The 16760-nt window shown below is 41.0% G+C and overlaps 1 protein-coding gene and 1 long non-coding RNA gene across 4 annotated transcripts in view; one reads left to right on the forward strand and one right to left on the reverse strand.

Moving 5' to 3' along the window:
- ADHFE1 (alcohol dehydrogenase iron containing 1) overlaps positions 1 to 9633 on the forward strand; it is a 31686-nt gene extending 22053 nt beyond the window's left edge. For all 3 annotated transcript variants that reach the window (XM_003999857.4, XM_006943245.3, XR_006592576.1), the window contains 2 exons: positions 1114 to 1271; positions 8576 to 9633. In XM_003999857.4, the coding sequence (XP_003999906.2) occupies positions 1114 to 1271; positions 8576 to 8659 (242 nt within the window). In that variant the 3' untranslated portion in view covers positions 8660 to 9633. The remainder of the gene's footprint in view (positions 1 to 1113; positions 1272 to 8575) is intronic.
- LOC109496023 overlaps positions 1 to 16760 on the reverse strand; it is a 64985-nt gene that overhangs the window by 2063 nt on the left and 46162 nt on the right. The window contains exon 3 of the long non-coding RNA XR_006592579.1: positions 15443 to 15585. This is a non-coding gene — a long non-coding RNA (uncharacterized LOC109496023). The remainder of the gene's footprint in view (positions 1 to 15442; positions 15586 to 16760) is intronic.

The following is a 16760-nucleotide window of genomic DNA, read 5'->3' on the forward strand; positions in this document are numbered from 1 at the left end:
CTGGATTACTAAAACAGTTCTTGCTGCCATTGAAGAAAAAGGTTAAAACTAATAGTGTGCTTCAGCATGGAGGTAAACTGTACATTCTAGACTCCTGGTGAACAATACAGAGAAAGTGGACTTAGACTCAACATGAGGCATTTTGGATAATAAATAATGCTACATCTGTTTGGAGAGTGCTTCACTTCCTGGCAGTAAATGTGTTCAGCTAGAATGGAGGGTGGCTGGAGTGCTAAGGGTCTGGACCTCTCACTGCTACCCCTGCCTGAGGGCAGAACCCCTGGCTCGTCCAGACTGATGTCTCTATGATTTCATGTATTAACTATGAATCGTGTCTACATTTTTTCCTTACAAATTTCCAACCCTTGGCAACCTTCTCCACTCTTCACCAACATCATTATTATCTGCATACTGAACACTGTTTTCTCAGAGTCTTGTTCTTGGTTCCGCCTGACTAGTCCTGTAATATTTATGTAAAGTAACCTGCCCTGGCCCTTAAAATAAAAAGTTTCATAGCAATAGAGAGGAAGTATTTCCTCCCCTGGCCACACATAGTCCATTTTTGTCATTTTCTTCCTTTTGGGCAGTCAGTGTTGGAGCTTTTGCACTTGAATATATCCTTGCCTCACAAGGTGTTTGCAAAGGGTTTTTCTTCTTTGCCTAAGATGTTGCTGGGAGAAAAGACGTTGAACACATATACCTCTAGATGTCAGCAAATTCCAAGCCTTGATAGTTACATAACCTGTGTTTTCTCCTGCGAATGCTCCTGCCTCCTCATCCAAACACCAGCCTTCTTTTTTGGTCTCCTCCCTATGTCTCTTCTCTTGGCTCGGTTCCTCTTCTTCCCACAACACTAGGGGCAAGGAGCCCATTGGAAATATGAGAGCCAGGTTAGCACACCCCAGACGACTTCCCTGCAAAGGATATCAGGGTCCTGCAGGCTGGCCTGGCCCATCTGTGTTCTGCAGGGTTGATGCTGGGCTGGCCTCCATGTGGAGGCACAGCGGTGCCCTTGTCCTCGGTGGTAGGGAGCCAGCAGTAGGTTATGTATTCAGCTATCGTGTGACTGAATGACACCCTCTCTCTCTACAGTCAGCACTTTGTGTCTTCTAGGAGCTGACACCCGCACTGCCAGGATCCCAGACGCTGGGCCTATTTTGGCAGACACGCTCCGGAAATTCTTATTCGATCTGGATGTTGATGATGGCCTAGCTGCCATTGGTTACTCCAAGGCTGATATCCCTGCGTTAGTGAAAGGAACGCTGCCCCAGGTAAGAGATGCAGTGCGTCCTCATGCCTTTCGGAGAAGCACAAAGCTGCTGGAAAAACATGGTCCACTTGGGGGGGGGGGGGGTCTTAGGGGAGAGGAAAACCCAGGTCTCCTCCATACCAGAGAACAGCTCTTCTCTTCCCCTATGGGAGGGGCCAGCCTCCCTTACCTATATATTCTTCCATAAACCTGTGGCTTTTTGGAGCTGTTATGATGTAACTGAAAGGATCTTTTATAAAAAATCAAGGCAAAAACATCCATAATTGTCTTGAAGTGTAGCAGAATTTCCCTTTTTACCATTTCTGCTCTTTTAAGAGTCCTCTATAAAACTATGTGAAGCCATTCCAAAAGGGCCACTAATATTGTTTTATATTATAAACAGTTAAAATTCCTACTATTTTGTGAAAAATAGGCATGGCCTTTAAATGGATACCATTACAAAATCACTTTTTAACATATCTGGGAGAGTGTACATTTTATATACATAACATCTGTATACACATCTGTGTCACTTTGGGTCTTATTTATCTAAATGTTGCTACACAGATTCCCGCTTACCACAAGTAGCAGTGCTTTTCCCTCATCCCTCGGGTTAAACAAAGGCCTCACACTAGCTTCTTCCCCACTTGGCAACTGCTTAGAATGTTGAAGATCTCACCACTCACATAAGATGTTATTTGTATGGATTGGGTTAACGGACTCACATGTCCTCAGGAGGTAGGTAGGCAATTGGAATGAACAAAGTAATTTAAAGCAGTAGGGAGTGGCAGGGACTTTCGTGAACTGGAAAGCTCATAATCCATCTCATTGGGTGAGCATCTTTTCAGTTACAATTTATTATCTCCAAGCAGAAATTCAGGTCCCAGTGTTCATAGAGCATCCAATTAAAAGTATATATGTATCAGCAATCTGGATGTTTGTATTGTGTTCCCTGTATTACCCACTGTACAAACCAAACATGGCCCATGGGCCAGCAGTTTCCTTCATTTACACTCAAATCCAGTAGCCTCAGTTGTATCTGAAAATACAAATGAATGAGAAAAAGAAACATCTCAAAGTGTAACTGAGCTCCTAGGCTAACTCAGAAACACTTAGCTCTAACCAACAAGTCCAATGGACTAAATAGCCAAAGAATATGACCATCACAGTTATTTTATCCAAACTTACTAGACTGTAAGTTCCAGGAGCGCAAGGACGTGTTTTGCTCCTTCATCCTCTACTGCACCTAGCACAGGCTAGTAAACATGTCAAATGTTTGTAAACCTGCAGCCCTCTCTCCTCCTAAGTCTTCTGGGCAAGTGAGCTTAATGGCTGAATGGTAGTAATTTTTTGAGAAGTTTCCTTGCACCTAAGAGGAGTCAACTAATGACAAGAAGCCATGAAAGCCTGTCCAGGGATACCAGAGACCAAGTGGTCACCACAGTTTTGACGTGGTGCTTGGCTCTTATAGCATAGTTCCAGTGATAGTGTCCATTCTTCAAGACTGGGGGAGGAGGGGATTTCTGAAGAATTCTGTTTGTTCAGGAATGTGTGTTTGTCAACCTCCAGGGATGGTATCCATGATTTTCAGATGAAGCTGTGTGATATTCTTGGCCATTTGATTGCTAGTGGCAACGCATCTTCTTGCCATCAGCACACACTGGCAAGTGTTTACTGTTTAAATTCTACTGTGCTCAGTCTTTTACTTTCAGAAACTGTTCCAGATAGCAATCCAAACTAACATTTGAGACCATCCACTAAAATAGCAAGTTAATTAGGTATCATATTAAATGCCTCAGTGTACATGTCACACTGGGAAATCACAGATAGCAAAACCTTAATTAGACAAAGCTAATTTCTTAGTTTCACAAAAGATGCAAAACAAATTGAATCCTTTGAATACAAGTCAAAAAGCAGGCGGCCAGGATTTCCTCAAGTTGTATTCATAAAGCAGCCCCAACACGTATCCTGCTTTTTTTTTTTTAAATCATGTTTCTATGATTGGGAGAAACATACATAGTTAATTTTAATAAAGTAGCACTAGTTCCATTTTGGAGTCCATGTAATTGAGTCAATGTGTTCTATATATGGAGAGGACAGGAGAGATGCACGGAACTTAGAAGGCATCTTAGAAATCAGCTTGTCTGTTTTGCAGATGAAGAACTACTATGGGTTTTTTGTTTGGTATTTTTGGCAGCAGTGAACATTTTACAGGAATGCTATGGCAACTTCAGAATTTTACACATGCACAAGCTAATCTTCACTTATTAGTATCTACAGGATTTAAGGTAGTGAGAGGGATATATTGGTTGCTGCAAAGAATATTGCCAGAAAGATTATTTATGTAGTCGACATTTGATAAAGCTTCTTTTATGTTCAGCAAGGAGGGATCAGTTTTCTCTGGAAGGAACAACCAGGCCAGTATTCTTGACCGAACACCACATCCCATACTGATGGCAGCAAACAGCAGCCCTGTGTGCAGAGGCTTCCAACCGCCATACCCAGGCTGCAAGGGGAGCAGGCAAGAATAAATTAATCTTCCAAGTGGGGTTTCTGAAACCTCTGGAAAAAAACATTTACATTTCAAATCCAAACATTTCATTTCTGAGGAGAGCTGTCTACCAAAATGAGCACTTCCACGCCCTGGCAGACAGGCCAGTCAAAATGTTGTTATTTTATGAATGTGCTAAAAGTAGTAGTCAGGATTTATTTCAGTGCCCATGTTAATCAGTTGTCCTTTGGTTTTAAGCATCTATAAATAATAGTGCTGAACACATCTTAATTCTGAGAGTTTGGCTTTTCTATGGCATAGATGATACATGAGGGGATATATCACAAACATTACATCCTTGCCCCCATTTAACCAATCATGGAGCTTTAGAAATGTGAAGGAGAAACCCCGATCACTTGGCCTGAAATAATTCTGAGAATCCTGAACTATTTCACCAAAGATGAACAGGATCATCTTAAGGGACTCTGAGATCACCAGATAAGATTCTCTCCTGTTATAAACAGAATACTGTGGCAATAATTGTCGGCCATAGCAAATGCTGAATTTCCGTTCTTGACCCTGCCGCTCACAGGTATGTAGGTCGCCATGAACAGGTCTCTGCCTTGCTCTGGATTCTCAAAATTCTTTAGAATCTCTGAAGATCTGCTGCAGTATAAACTCTTATTTGGTTTCACCCACATTCATCATATTGTCCCCCATCCTTCTCCCATCTGCCCTTCCATCCTTCCTTTTGTCTTTTTTAATGTTTATTTATTTTTGAGAGAGAGAGCAAGGGAGGTGCACAGAGAGAGGGAGACACAGAATCAGAAGCAGGCTCCAAGCTCTGAGCAATCAGCACAGAGCCTGATGTGGGGCTCGAACCCACAGACCATGAGATCATGACCTGAGCCAAAGTCTGATGCTTAACCAACTGAGCCATCCAGGCGCCCCTTTCCTTCCTTTCTTTAATTATTTTTTTTTAATCATGGTAAAATATATCTAATATAAAATGTATTAATTTAACCATTTTTAAGTGCATAATTCAGTCCCAACAAGTACATTTAGTGTGGTACAACCATCACTACTATCCATTTCCAGAAAATAGAAGCTCTGCTCTATTGCTTAATGGTAAACAATAACTCCCCTTCCCTAACCTCTGATGACCTCTATTCTACTTTCTGTCTGTACGGATTTGCCTGTTACAGGTACCTCGTTTCATAAGTGGAATCCTACAATATTTGTTCTTTTGGGTCTGTATAATGACTTCACTTAGCATAAATCCTTAATGTCAGAATTTCACTCCTTTTTATGGCTGAGTAATATTCCATTGCATGGATATACCACATATTGCTTTTCCATTTATGTTCAGATGGACATTTGGGTTGTTTCTGCCTTTAAGCTATTGTGAATAGTGCTACTATGAACATTGGTTGTATGAATATGTTTTAGTCCCTGCTTTCAATCTATTTGGCTATATACCTAGGAATAAAATTATAGATCATAGGGTACACCTTCTCTGTTTAACTTTTTGAGGAACTGCTAAACTGTTTTCCATAGAGGCTGTACCATTTTGCATTCCCACCAACAATAAGTGAAGTCAGCAACACACAAGGGTTCCAATTTCTCCACATCTTCACCAAGATTTGTTTTTTCCATTTTTTTATAGCTATCCTGATGGATGGGAAGTGGGAACTCATTGTGGTTTTGAATTGCATTTTGCTAATGACTGATTTCATGTGTTTATTGGCTATTTACATATCTTCATTGAAGAAATATCTATTCAAGTCTTTTGCCTATTTTTGAGTTGGGTTGTTTAGGGTTTTCTGCTGTTGAGTTGTAGCAATTATTTATATATTCTAGATATTACTCCCTTATCAGGTGTATAATCTGCAAATATTTTTCTCATTCTGTCTTTTCAACTCTCTTGAGAGTGTCTTTTGATGCATAAAAGTTTCAAATTTGGATGTAGTCCAATTTACCTATTTTTTTTTATTGCCTGTGCTTTTGGTGTCATAGCCAAGAAAATATTGCCAAATCTAATGTCATGAAATTTTCCCCTATTTTCTTCTAAGAGTTTTAGTATTACATCTCACATGTAAGTCTTTACATTTAGATCTTTTTTGAGTTAACTTTTTTTAATGTTTATTTATTTTGAGAGAGAGTTTGTATATGAATCCCAAGCAGGCTCCGCACTATCAGCACGGAGCCCAGTGCAGAGCTCAATTTCACAAACTGGGAGATCATGACCTGAGTCAAAATCATGAGTCAGATATCTAACCAACTGAGCCACCAAGGCACCCCTGAGTTAATTTTTTTAATACATCCTTCTTATTTTCATTCTTCCTTTTACCTTACCTTCCTTTTACTTACTGAGGTCCTGTTTTTACATGCATTGAACAGGATATGGTAAGGAGAAAAATAAAGTCTCTTCCCTACCTCGTAGACCTAACATTCTAGTGAGAGAAGACAGACAATGGGCATCTAATCAAATCTATAAATAAGGTATAAATGAAATCATTCCAGTTAATGATTAATGATATGAAGGAAAACCTGGGCAATGAGATAGTGATTTCACATGGGACAGTGTAGAGGGAACTCCAGCGAGGGTGGTCACAGCGAGGGTGGTCTGACTAGAGGTGGAGGCAGCCACGTTGAGATCTGGGAGAAGCACTCCAGGCAGAGGGGAAAGGCCCTAAGACAGCATGAAGATGAGCATTTTTGTGGGACTGAGAGGGGATGGTGGGGCTAAGTGAGATGAACTGATGGGAGAAGAGTCAGAGCTGAGGTGAGCATCAGGGCCTGAACAGGGTGGCACTGGAGGCATAGTCTTGTAATTGCAGTGGGAAGTCATCAGAGAGCATGAAGCAAGCAATGATAGGAGCAATTTATACTGGGGGGGGGGGGGGGAATATCACCTGGCTGCTCTGTGGAGAATGACCTGTAGGGGGCGAGAGTAGAACAAAAGTGGAAACAGACTTGTGGAGGGGAGAGTGAGGATGACTTAGACTTGGGTTGTGGTGGAACAGGAGGTGAGAGGTGGTCAGATTTGGGATTTACTTTGGAGGGAGATTGGACAAATTTGCTGATGGAGTGAACCTGTAGAGAAAGGAAAGAAAATCAAGAGGACTCCTAGGCTTTTGCCTGAGTGACTGGGTATCACTTCTGAGATGAAGAAAATGGGAGGCAGGAGGCAGAGTTCTGTCTTGAATATGTGAATATTTGAAATGTCAACATCCCCCCTCCCACCACTGTCATTAATTCATCAGATAACTGTTGGGCACCTATGTGCATGTCACGCACTCTCATAGGCACTGGGCAAGAAGACTGAACACAGCTCTGCCCTCATAGAGCTGCCTCATCTACCAGCTATGCTCCCAAATAGGTGCTTAAAAGAAAATAAACTGAGAGACCCGTGAGAATGGAACCAAAAATATAGCATACATCTTAATTTTTTTTTTAATTTTTTATTTTAGAGAGACAGAGAGCACAGGGGAGAGGGGGAGAGGGAGAGAGAATCTCAAACAGGCTCCACCCTCAATGCAGAGCCTGGCATGGGGTTCGATGCCATGACCCTGGGATCATGACCTGAGCCAAAATCAGGAGTTGGACACTCAATCCCTATACCTTAATTTCATTTAGGCCCAGAAATTTGGACACAGGGTGGTCATTATAGTATCTTTTAATCCTCTGTCCCATTGGGATTAAGAAGACACTGATGGGGGTATATATAGCAATAGGATGTGCTGGCTGTCTTTGCTAACTCCACTCAATAACATTGGAGAAATTAAGCAAGTCGCTGAATTCATTTGGGAAGGCAGAAAACCTTAGTTAATATTAAAAAGGAGTCACTTGGGGCGCCTCGGTGGCTCAGTCGGTTGAGCGTCCGACTTCGGCTCAGGTCACGATCTCGTGGTCCGTGAGTTCGAGCCCTGCATCGGGCTCTGGGCTGATGGCTCAGAGTCTGGAGCCTGCTTCCGATTCTGTGTCTCCCTCTCTCTCTGCCCCTCCCCCGTTCATGCTCTGTCTCTGTCTCAAAAATAAATAAACGTTAAAAAGGAAAAAAAGGAGTCACTTGTTGCCTGTAGCCTGAGAGTTAAGTCCTAATGAAATCTTTTTTAAATATACGTTAAGTCCAAGTTGCAAAGTATACAGTCTTTGAAGTCAAGGACAACCCAGTTCTATTTTCCTTGGCAGCACATGCTATGCCTGGGACAGTGCTCTCTGCCCAGACGACCTACCTGGCATAGGCTGCTGACCAATGCAGTTTGGTCATTATAGGCGGTGTTCTACCTGAGGTTGATTTGGTTCTATACTTTGGGCAGGCTATTGCCAGAACGTAAGCATAATGGCTTTTGAAGGCTTTGTGGGAGAGGTGTCATTCGATAAACTTCTGACTTGGGGATCAGCTAGAATAGGGCAAACAAGAAATAGGATTTTAAGTTTATTTCTTTTGAGAGAAACAGAGACAGCGTGAGTGGGAGAGGGGTAGAGAGAGAAGGAGGAGGGAGAGAGAGGGAGGGAGGGAGGGAGAGGGGGGAGGAGAGAGAGAGAGAGAGAGAGAGAGATTGAGAGAAAATCCCAAGCAGACTCCACACTGTCAGTGTGGAGCCTGATGCAGGGCTTGAACCATGAAACCGTGAGATCATGACCTGAGCCAAAACCAAGGGTTAGATGCTTCGCTGACTAAGCCACCCAGGTGCCCCAAAATATGATTTCAAAGATATAACTATTATCAAGTCATTGTTTCTTATGGCCAAGTTAATTTACATAACCTAGTACCTTTTACAAACTGTCTTTTCAAAGCCCTGGGTAACTGCTTTTATTTACTGTTTCAGGAAAGGGTCACCAAGCTTGCACCACGCCCTCAGTCAGAAGAGGACCTGTCTGCTCTGTTTGAAGCTTCAATGAAACTGTATTAATTTTCATTCTCACTGAAAGAATTACCACTGGCCATCACAGTCCTGACAACAGAAGCCAAACTAGCCAGAACTTTGTCTTTTTATTTCCACACATGACATACCTGTTACCAATCTGAATGTGATAATAAGTTTATCCTGCAGAAGATTCCCTATTGCTCAAAGTCAAATACTTCTGTAAACAGTGGAAGAATGCCCACTATGTTGGACCTTGGGCTAGACATCAGCATTCGTGTTCCTGCCCCAAACCACACGGATTTCAACTGCTCTATTTATAAAATGGGCAAAAGCTCAGTATCTATCAAAAACATAAATGCACATATCCCGTGCCCAGTAATCCCTAGTCTAGAAATTGAGCCTATAGAAATATGAGCACAAGTGTGTTAAGGAAGATGGCAAGGATGTTTCTGGCAGCACTCTAATAAAAAATCCGAAAGAACCTAAATATTCATTAATAGTATACAGATAAATAAATCAGAGTATATGAAGTAATGGAATATTATAGTGCTATCAATAAAAATGAGATAAACATATTGGAAATATGCCCATGATATACTGTTAAGTTGGAAAAAAGCAGAACAATTAAATATTTGCATGGTCTGATTTTCACTTTTTAATTATACATAAGTATTTGTCTATATATAGGAAGAAGAATGATACACATCAAAATAACAAAAGTTATCACTAGAGAAATAGAATTTGGGGTATAGAAAATTAAGAGAAAATATTCACCTTATATTTTATACTTCCCCTTTTTATTTTATAAACATCTGTATTGTTTGGATTTGTTATAAGCACATATTTTCTCATTTTAAAAGGACCAGAGAAAAGAGAGAAATACCATTTTATTGTTTTAGGTCAGATTCATCTTAACTTATGAAAATACTAGTAACTAATACTTAAAGATTAAAGCAGATCCAAAGAGGTAAAATATGAGAGACTGATCCTGTAGTAAATAAACAACGTTTTGTTTTGTTTTGTTTTGTTTTAATTTATTTTTGGGACAGAGAGAGACAGAGCATGAACGGGGGAGGGGCAGAGAGAGAGGGAGACACAGAATCGGAAACAGGCTCCAGGCTCTGAGCCATCAGCCCAGAGCCTGACGCGGGGCTCGAACTCACGGACCGCGAGATCGTGACCTGGCTGAAGTCGGACGCCTAACCGACTGCCCCACCCAGGCGCCCCCCTGTGGTAAATAAACAAATTGTTCTTTGGAGAAAAACACTAACACCCTACATGGTAATTCCCTCTTTGGAAAATGTTTTTGGTGCTCAGAATAAATTAATTCAAAAGCAAGCAATGTTGTAGTTAATAGACTTCAGCCTTGCCAGTAGAATCTAAGTAGCATGATCATTTGCCTCTCTGTCAATCCCAGCCTACAGAAACTTCTACGGCTCATTTCGCCTCACAAAGGTAACCACACTGATGTTTTTTGCCGGCTCAAGTCTTTGGCAGTCTGGATCTCAGTGCCCTTGTGGATTTATCTGTGTTTTAAGCTGAATTAAAGTTTTAATCAAAGAAGTAATGCTATATATAATTACATCAGGATTTTTAAAAATGGAAAAGAAGTGCATTACTGTGCCATTCAGCCAGACCAGGCCCACTTTATCTGTATAAAAGTCTTTATGTCCTTGAGATCTTTTAAATAACATTGAAATAATGTTTCTAGAGTTTTCTCTAATTATAAACATAAAATACATTTGGTACCCAAAACTGGTAAACACAAAAGAAAATATTTGTTAATATTGAACCATCCAAAAGATAGCCACTGTTAAAAATTTGGTAGATGTTTTTTATTATATATATTATATGTGTGCATATATTTTTGACTTAGAAATGGCATCATTAAGATATAGTTTTAATTCCTATAGGACATTCAAATTATTTATATCAAGTGCTCTAAAGGCAAGCATAGGACAGGGCCAACAGAATTTCAGTTATACCTTGCAGACCACATCTAGCTAAAATTCCCTCCATTTCAAGAGTATCATGGATTCTGAAAGCAGAAGCTGTGTGAACCAGGCAGAATACAGCTAAATTCTCTGCCAATCTGAGATCCTTCAGGAAACCTTAGTAAAAGTTGTTAATGTCTCAAAATACATTTGGCAGAGAAAAAACATATATGTGTCTCCCCACCAACCCACCCCACCCCCCCCCCAAAAAAAGTCCAGGTAAGTTCCAGAACTCTTACATTCTACAAAGTGATGTGGTATCATTAGAACAGCATTAGGCTAGGGGTCAAAGGCCCTAGGTTCCACTCCAGTCCCTTGGTCTGTCTTGAGTTTTACTTTATTCAACCTAGGCCTCTTCCAGCTTGAATATGCTATGACTAGATTTTATGTATTACCTAATCCTTAATGTGAAATTTTGAGTTTGGGAAATTTAATGTAAAATAGTGTGAGACATAAAAATGAATTCTCTATCTCTTAAACGTTCGCTGCCTTTACTATCAGTAGCCAGATGTCTAAATGTGACTCACCAGAAGTGTTTGGTATTCACAGTGATGATCACTCTGTAGAGGAAGGATTTAAAGGTCAAGCATGAAGAAACAGATTGAGGAAGGCTTCATGTTTTTTATCTTTATACCCATCGTGCTGGTCCTTACACTTTGAGAATATGGAAAAGATGTGTTTCTTGACTTACTGGCTATTAAAAGAGTCTGAGATAAGAAAGCCCATTTCTGTAAACCAAACACTCTAATGTTTCTGAGATAACAATTAAGTGCATCTTTCTAATTCAAATCCTATTCTGTTATTGATTACCCTTAAAAGACCAAAAGTTGTTAGGGGTTATAGCTCTATTTATTTGGATGCATTTACTTGCTAAGGCAAGAAAAATTAAAAGAATAGTATTCAAAAGTTTGTATAATATCACTTTCAGTCAACTATCATATATGGTGGAATTTTCACTTAAAATCCATGCGCTTCCCTATGCTACAGAATACTAATTTGTTTCAAGTACGTCATGTTTATCCTTTTTGTCAAGGGTCACAATAAACAGACTATTCGGTTTGCACTTGTATCCTTCTCTGTGCACCAGGTCCATGCTGGGCTCAGCATTTTTGCATAGCTATGGACACAGCTGTGGGGTGTTTTCCAGTGGTCAGTGAAGTAAGTCTGCTCTTGCAAAAGACAGACAAGTACAGTACCAAAATAGAGAGCAAAACTTGCTTTTCTGGCCTTTTAACCCTGAGAAAGATTAATGGCTGTTTGGATTAGAAACTGTACCCTAATGAGGGACTGTTGCCTCCAGGGAGTGGGTATAAGAAAGAGGACTGTTCACCTCCAGGTCAACATTGCACAGGCTGCCTTGTCTCTGATGACCAGCAACCCCAAGCCCAGACAGCTGCCCAGGCCCTCCATCAAACGCCTGACCCTCTGGGAGCTGTTGCAGAGGCCAGCCCACATCCCCGCCATCACTATCACAATGGCCTGCAGGAGGTAGTCTCCAGGGATGAGCCGCATTTTGAACGGGCAGAAATTGGTTCTTGAAGCCCTAGATTGAATTACTGGCAGCTGGGGGTGGGAGGGTCTAGTTTCTCTTGCTATTATTCCACTGTCTTTCCAACCACCGTAACAACTCGGAATAAATGCACACCCCCCACAAATCGCAATAACTGTTTGCAATTTTGTCCCCTGTGAAATCCCTCATGAAGCTCTGTGCGGAACAGTCAACATTAAAGTAACCACATTTCATTCTTTCTGGCTTTAAATATTGGCTTTTTAATTTGGGTATTTTTAATTGGTTTTCCAATTTATAAAATTGGAAAACTGATTAAAATAATCATGAGCGCAAAAGAAAAAACTACCATCATGCCATTACCCAAACACAGCTGTTATCATTTGATGTATTTCCTTTCCATCTTTTTCATTTGGGTAGTGTAATTTTCAGCTCTTTTCCCTTGAGGGATGACATTTTAAGTATTTTCTATGTTGCCACATAATCTTCACAATCACTATTTTTAAAAGTACACAATGTTTTGTTGAATAGAAATTTAATAATTTATCCTTATTATAGGGCATCAAGATTGCTTCCAAATTTTTACTCCTACCAATGACATAGCAATGAATAATGTATATTTGGCTTTTTTCATATTCTAAATTAACTTCTTAGGTTAGTTAATCCCCAAGTTGACTTTTTATATTAGAAAATGGGCATTTTGGGGCTCCTGGGTGGCTCAGTCGGTTGGGCATACAACTTTGACTCAGGTCATGATCTCACGGTTCGTGAGTTCAAGCCCCGCATCAGGCTCTGGGCTGACTGACTTGAAGCCTGGAGCCTGCTTCTCTCTCTCTTCCTCTCTCTCTCTCTCTCTCTGTCTCTCTGCCCCTCCCCTGCTAGCACTCTGTCTCTCTCTCTTAAAAATAAATAGACATTAAAAAAAATTAGAATATGGGCATTTTTATGGCTTTTGATTCACACCGTCAAATTATTTATACTCCGCTGTTGTCTTAACTTTGTTTCCCCTCTCCTTCAATCTTCTCTTCAAAATAAGTAGTAGTGCAAACCAGAAAGAAATGAAACAGAGCTCACATGCGCGACCAGTACTGGGCTATTTGTGCAGACTTGCAAGAGTCACCTGTGGGTTTTTTTTCCTTTCATGTCAGTATATCTTAAACAGTTCACATGAACAGATACAGATTTAAATTCCCAAATACAATTATGAAACTTACTTTAGTGTTACATTATTGCTTTTTAAGTGAAACTGTAGACCACCAAGTCTGCTTTTGCTACTCACATTTTTTTTCCTTCTAGAACCCTCCATGGGCCCCGAAACCTACAGGTTTGTGTTAGTACATTCATGGCTCCCAGTTTTCCTGGCCAAGAAAAAAGACCCAAGGGAGGATATAAATATCCTTTTCTATAAGGCTGTTCTAGAACCATCCAGGTCTGTGAGTGCAAGGACTGCTGCACTGAGAAGAGGCAACACCAACAACCATCTCCACCGAGATCCCTCCCAAGGGTCTAAGTTGCTTCTCTCATCAAAAACCTCTCTAATCTCTGCAGTTACGCACATTGGTCCCAGTGGCTTTGGCAACATTTACTGGAGACCCATGTGATTGGTATACCAAGCACTATATATGAGAAAAGAATGTTTGTAAGGCAACATATAAATGGAAAGATGTCCAAAGAGTACTACCAGGCTGGAGTGGCCACCTGAGTAAGAACAGGCTAATTTCCTTTCATTTTTCACATCTCCTTTAACTATTATATACTCAAAACATAGCTTGATACCTTAACAAAACAGTTTTCCAAAGGAGGAAGGAGACCATGGATTTGGGGAGAGGAGGATGGGGGTTCTGCAGGTAGGGGTGATTTGGGGGTGCTAAGGAATGATTATAGGAACATGACATTTAGTAGTATTTTTAAGCCAAATTATTGTCACTTTATAAATACAAATATCAACTCTTATCAAATGCAGCAGCCAATTTACTAGGGCATCTACTACAGCTGGCAATAATAATCAACTAAAGACACTAACAGTTTATTTATTGAGTCAATTTAATGCACCCTCAACCTGTGGCAGGCCCTTTATCAAGGGTTTACCCACTATAAAAGAGGCACTGCTGTGTTCTTTTTGCACAAATGAGGAAACTAAGACTTAAGTTATATAAACACACACACACACACACACACACACACACACACACACACACCCCACCTGCCAACTTCACACAGCTAGTAAAGGGTAAGACTATCACTTGATCCCAAGGTCATCCTGACCCTCCATTCCCAGCCACCAAGTTCACTGCCTTCCAAGTGCCTTCTGTTGTCTAAGAGCTTCTTAAATTGTATTTAAATACTGTATACACTTGTGTACAGCACAGTGCTTTGAACACAGTAGGGACCCCATAAGTACTTGTGAAATAAAGGATTCTATTTTATTAAAGGGGGAAGAAGGAAAAGGAAGAGAAAAAGAAGATTCTGCAAGCCTTTGACATGTCAGAGAGAAGTTGAGCTGCCCATGCTGGTGGCCACACAGAAGGGCATTAGAGGTAACAAAACCACCTTGGGGGTGAATCCCAGCCCTGCTTGTTACTGAGTAACCTTGGGTAAACACTTAGATTGTCTGAGCACAAACTTTACCTCATAGGGTTGTTATAAACAGCAATAGGAAGTAATATATGCTACATGTCTAGAACAGTGGCTAGCCCATAGTCCCATTGTCCTGGCTCATAAATGTTAGTTCTCTTCCCTTTCCTGAATGCTAAGCTTGCAGGAAGACTTTTACACCAGCAGCTGACTATCAGATCACTGCAGCGATGTCAGTTGGGTACTAAGGGCTTACAAACTTCCCTCAGAACAAGAATTACCTGGGACGCTAGTTTTAGGTCAGTCTTTTCCTCCTGTCCCTCCAGAAATTCAAATCCTGCCAACCTGGGTTGGAACCAGGGGTCTGTGGTTGCGTTGATTTTGTAAAGGAAAGTTAAACTGCACTTGGGCCTATTTGGCAGCCTCTTGGCATAGGTGGTGACAGAAACAGAGCAGTGGGGGTCTCAATTTTCAGCATACATCAGAAGCTTCTGGAAGCCTTAGTAAAACATGTGTTGCTGGGCTGGGTCCCCAGAGTCTCTGTTTCAATAGGTCTGGGTGGGGAGTGAGAATCTGCATTTCTAACTAGTTCCCAGGTAATGCTGTTGCTCCAGGAACCACACTTTGAGAGGATTGCAATTTTCTCACATTTCAAACTTAGCTGGCTCAGATTTCAGCTGGAATTAGTTCTACCCAGGGTGTGGCAAGACCATGAAACCCCGAGGAGAGTCAGGACAACGCCCAGAAACTTACCTCAGGACTTCACCAGACTGGGAACCCATGCCTGAGCGCTGTCCTATCTCTTCCCCACCATGACTGGCTCGCCACACAGCTTCTGCCTCTTGTTTCCACTTTATTTTCAAGGCTGAGACCTTTCGGGATGTGCCCATCAAAGCCTGAGCAGAAAGGAGACGCTTGCTTATGACTCTAGACTTGATGGTATTTGTTTCAACCATGATGAGACCATTAAAAAGTATATAAAGTACCAGAACACTGAGTTTCATTTCAGTGTAATTATTTTAAAGAATGTAAAACTCCCAGCTACAAGGTTACCAGGCTGATAAAACTTCTGTCTTTGTTTAAAAAAGAAAATAACGCACCTGGGTGGCTCAGTCGTTAAGCATCTGACTTCAGTTCAGGTGATGATCTTACAATTCGTGAGCTCGAGTCCCACATCAGGGGAGCCCTGCTTCTCTCTCTCTTCCTCTCCCTCTCTCTGCTCCTCACTCACTTGTGCGAAAGAAAGAAAGAAAAGAAAGAAAGAAAGAAAGAAAAGAAAGAAAGAAAGAAAGAAAGAAAGAAAGAAAGAAAGAAAGAAAGAAAGAGAGAAAGAAAGAAATATCCTCCTTGTTCTATTATTTTAAAAGTTATGTTGGGGGCACCTAGGTGGCTCAGTTAAGTGTCCAACTGGATTTCAGCTCAGCTCATGAATTCACAGTTCGTGAGTTTGAGCCCTGCATCTGACTCTGTGTTAATAGTGTGGAGCCTGCTTGGGATTCTCTTTTTCTCTCTCATTCCCTTTATGTCTCAAAATAAATAAATAAAAAAAAAAGTTATGTTGTTAACAGTTTCCATTTTAACAGGAAAGGAATGTTGAAAGAGTGAATACATACATAGTGGTGCATGTAATTATTGGTACAGTAGCTCCTTGGATACAAATTGGAATCAGAATGTGCTTCAAGGGCAAAAGTGTCAAAGTGGAGAAAAGAACGACTACTCCCATCCAGTTAGAAAAAGACAACCCAGTGGTCCTGTTGCTCACTGAGAGGCACCACAGGGCTCCCGGTTCTGGCTCTTCTTGCTGACATTGAACATTAATTAATTACCACATGCCCCCATTAACCATAACAACCAGTTATTTTACCAGCAAAAGATGGTTTTATTTGGGAATAGCAGGGAATCACGATCAAGGACAAGCATACTACTGCAAAAACAGAAGCAAGTAGGCAGAACAAAGGAGAAGAGGGAAGTTGGGAGGGCGATTATAAACAAAAAGCCCATTGGAGTAAACTGGTAGTTTAAGGTATAGTGGCTTTTCATTGGCTGAGTTGTGACTGTCTCTCCTTGGCTG

This window comes from Felis catus, chromosome F2 (genome assembly GCF_018350175.1).
Source record: "Felis catus isolate Fca126 chromosome F2, F.catus_Fca126_mat1.0, whole genome shotgun sequence".
Lineage (NCBI taxonomy): Eukaryota > Metazoa > Chordata > Mammalia > Carnivora > Felidae > Felis > Felis catus.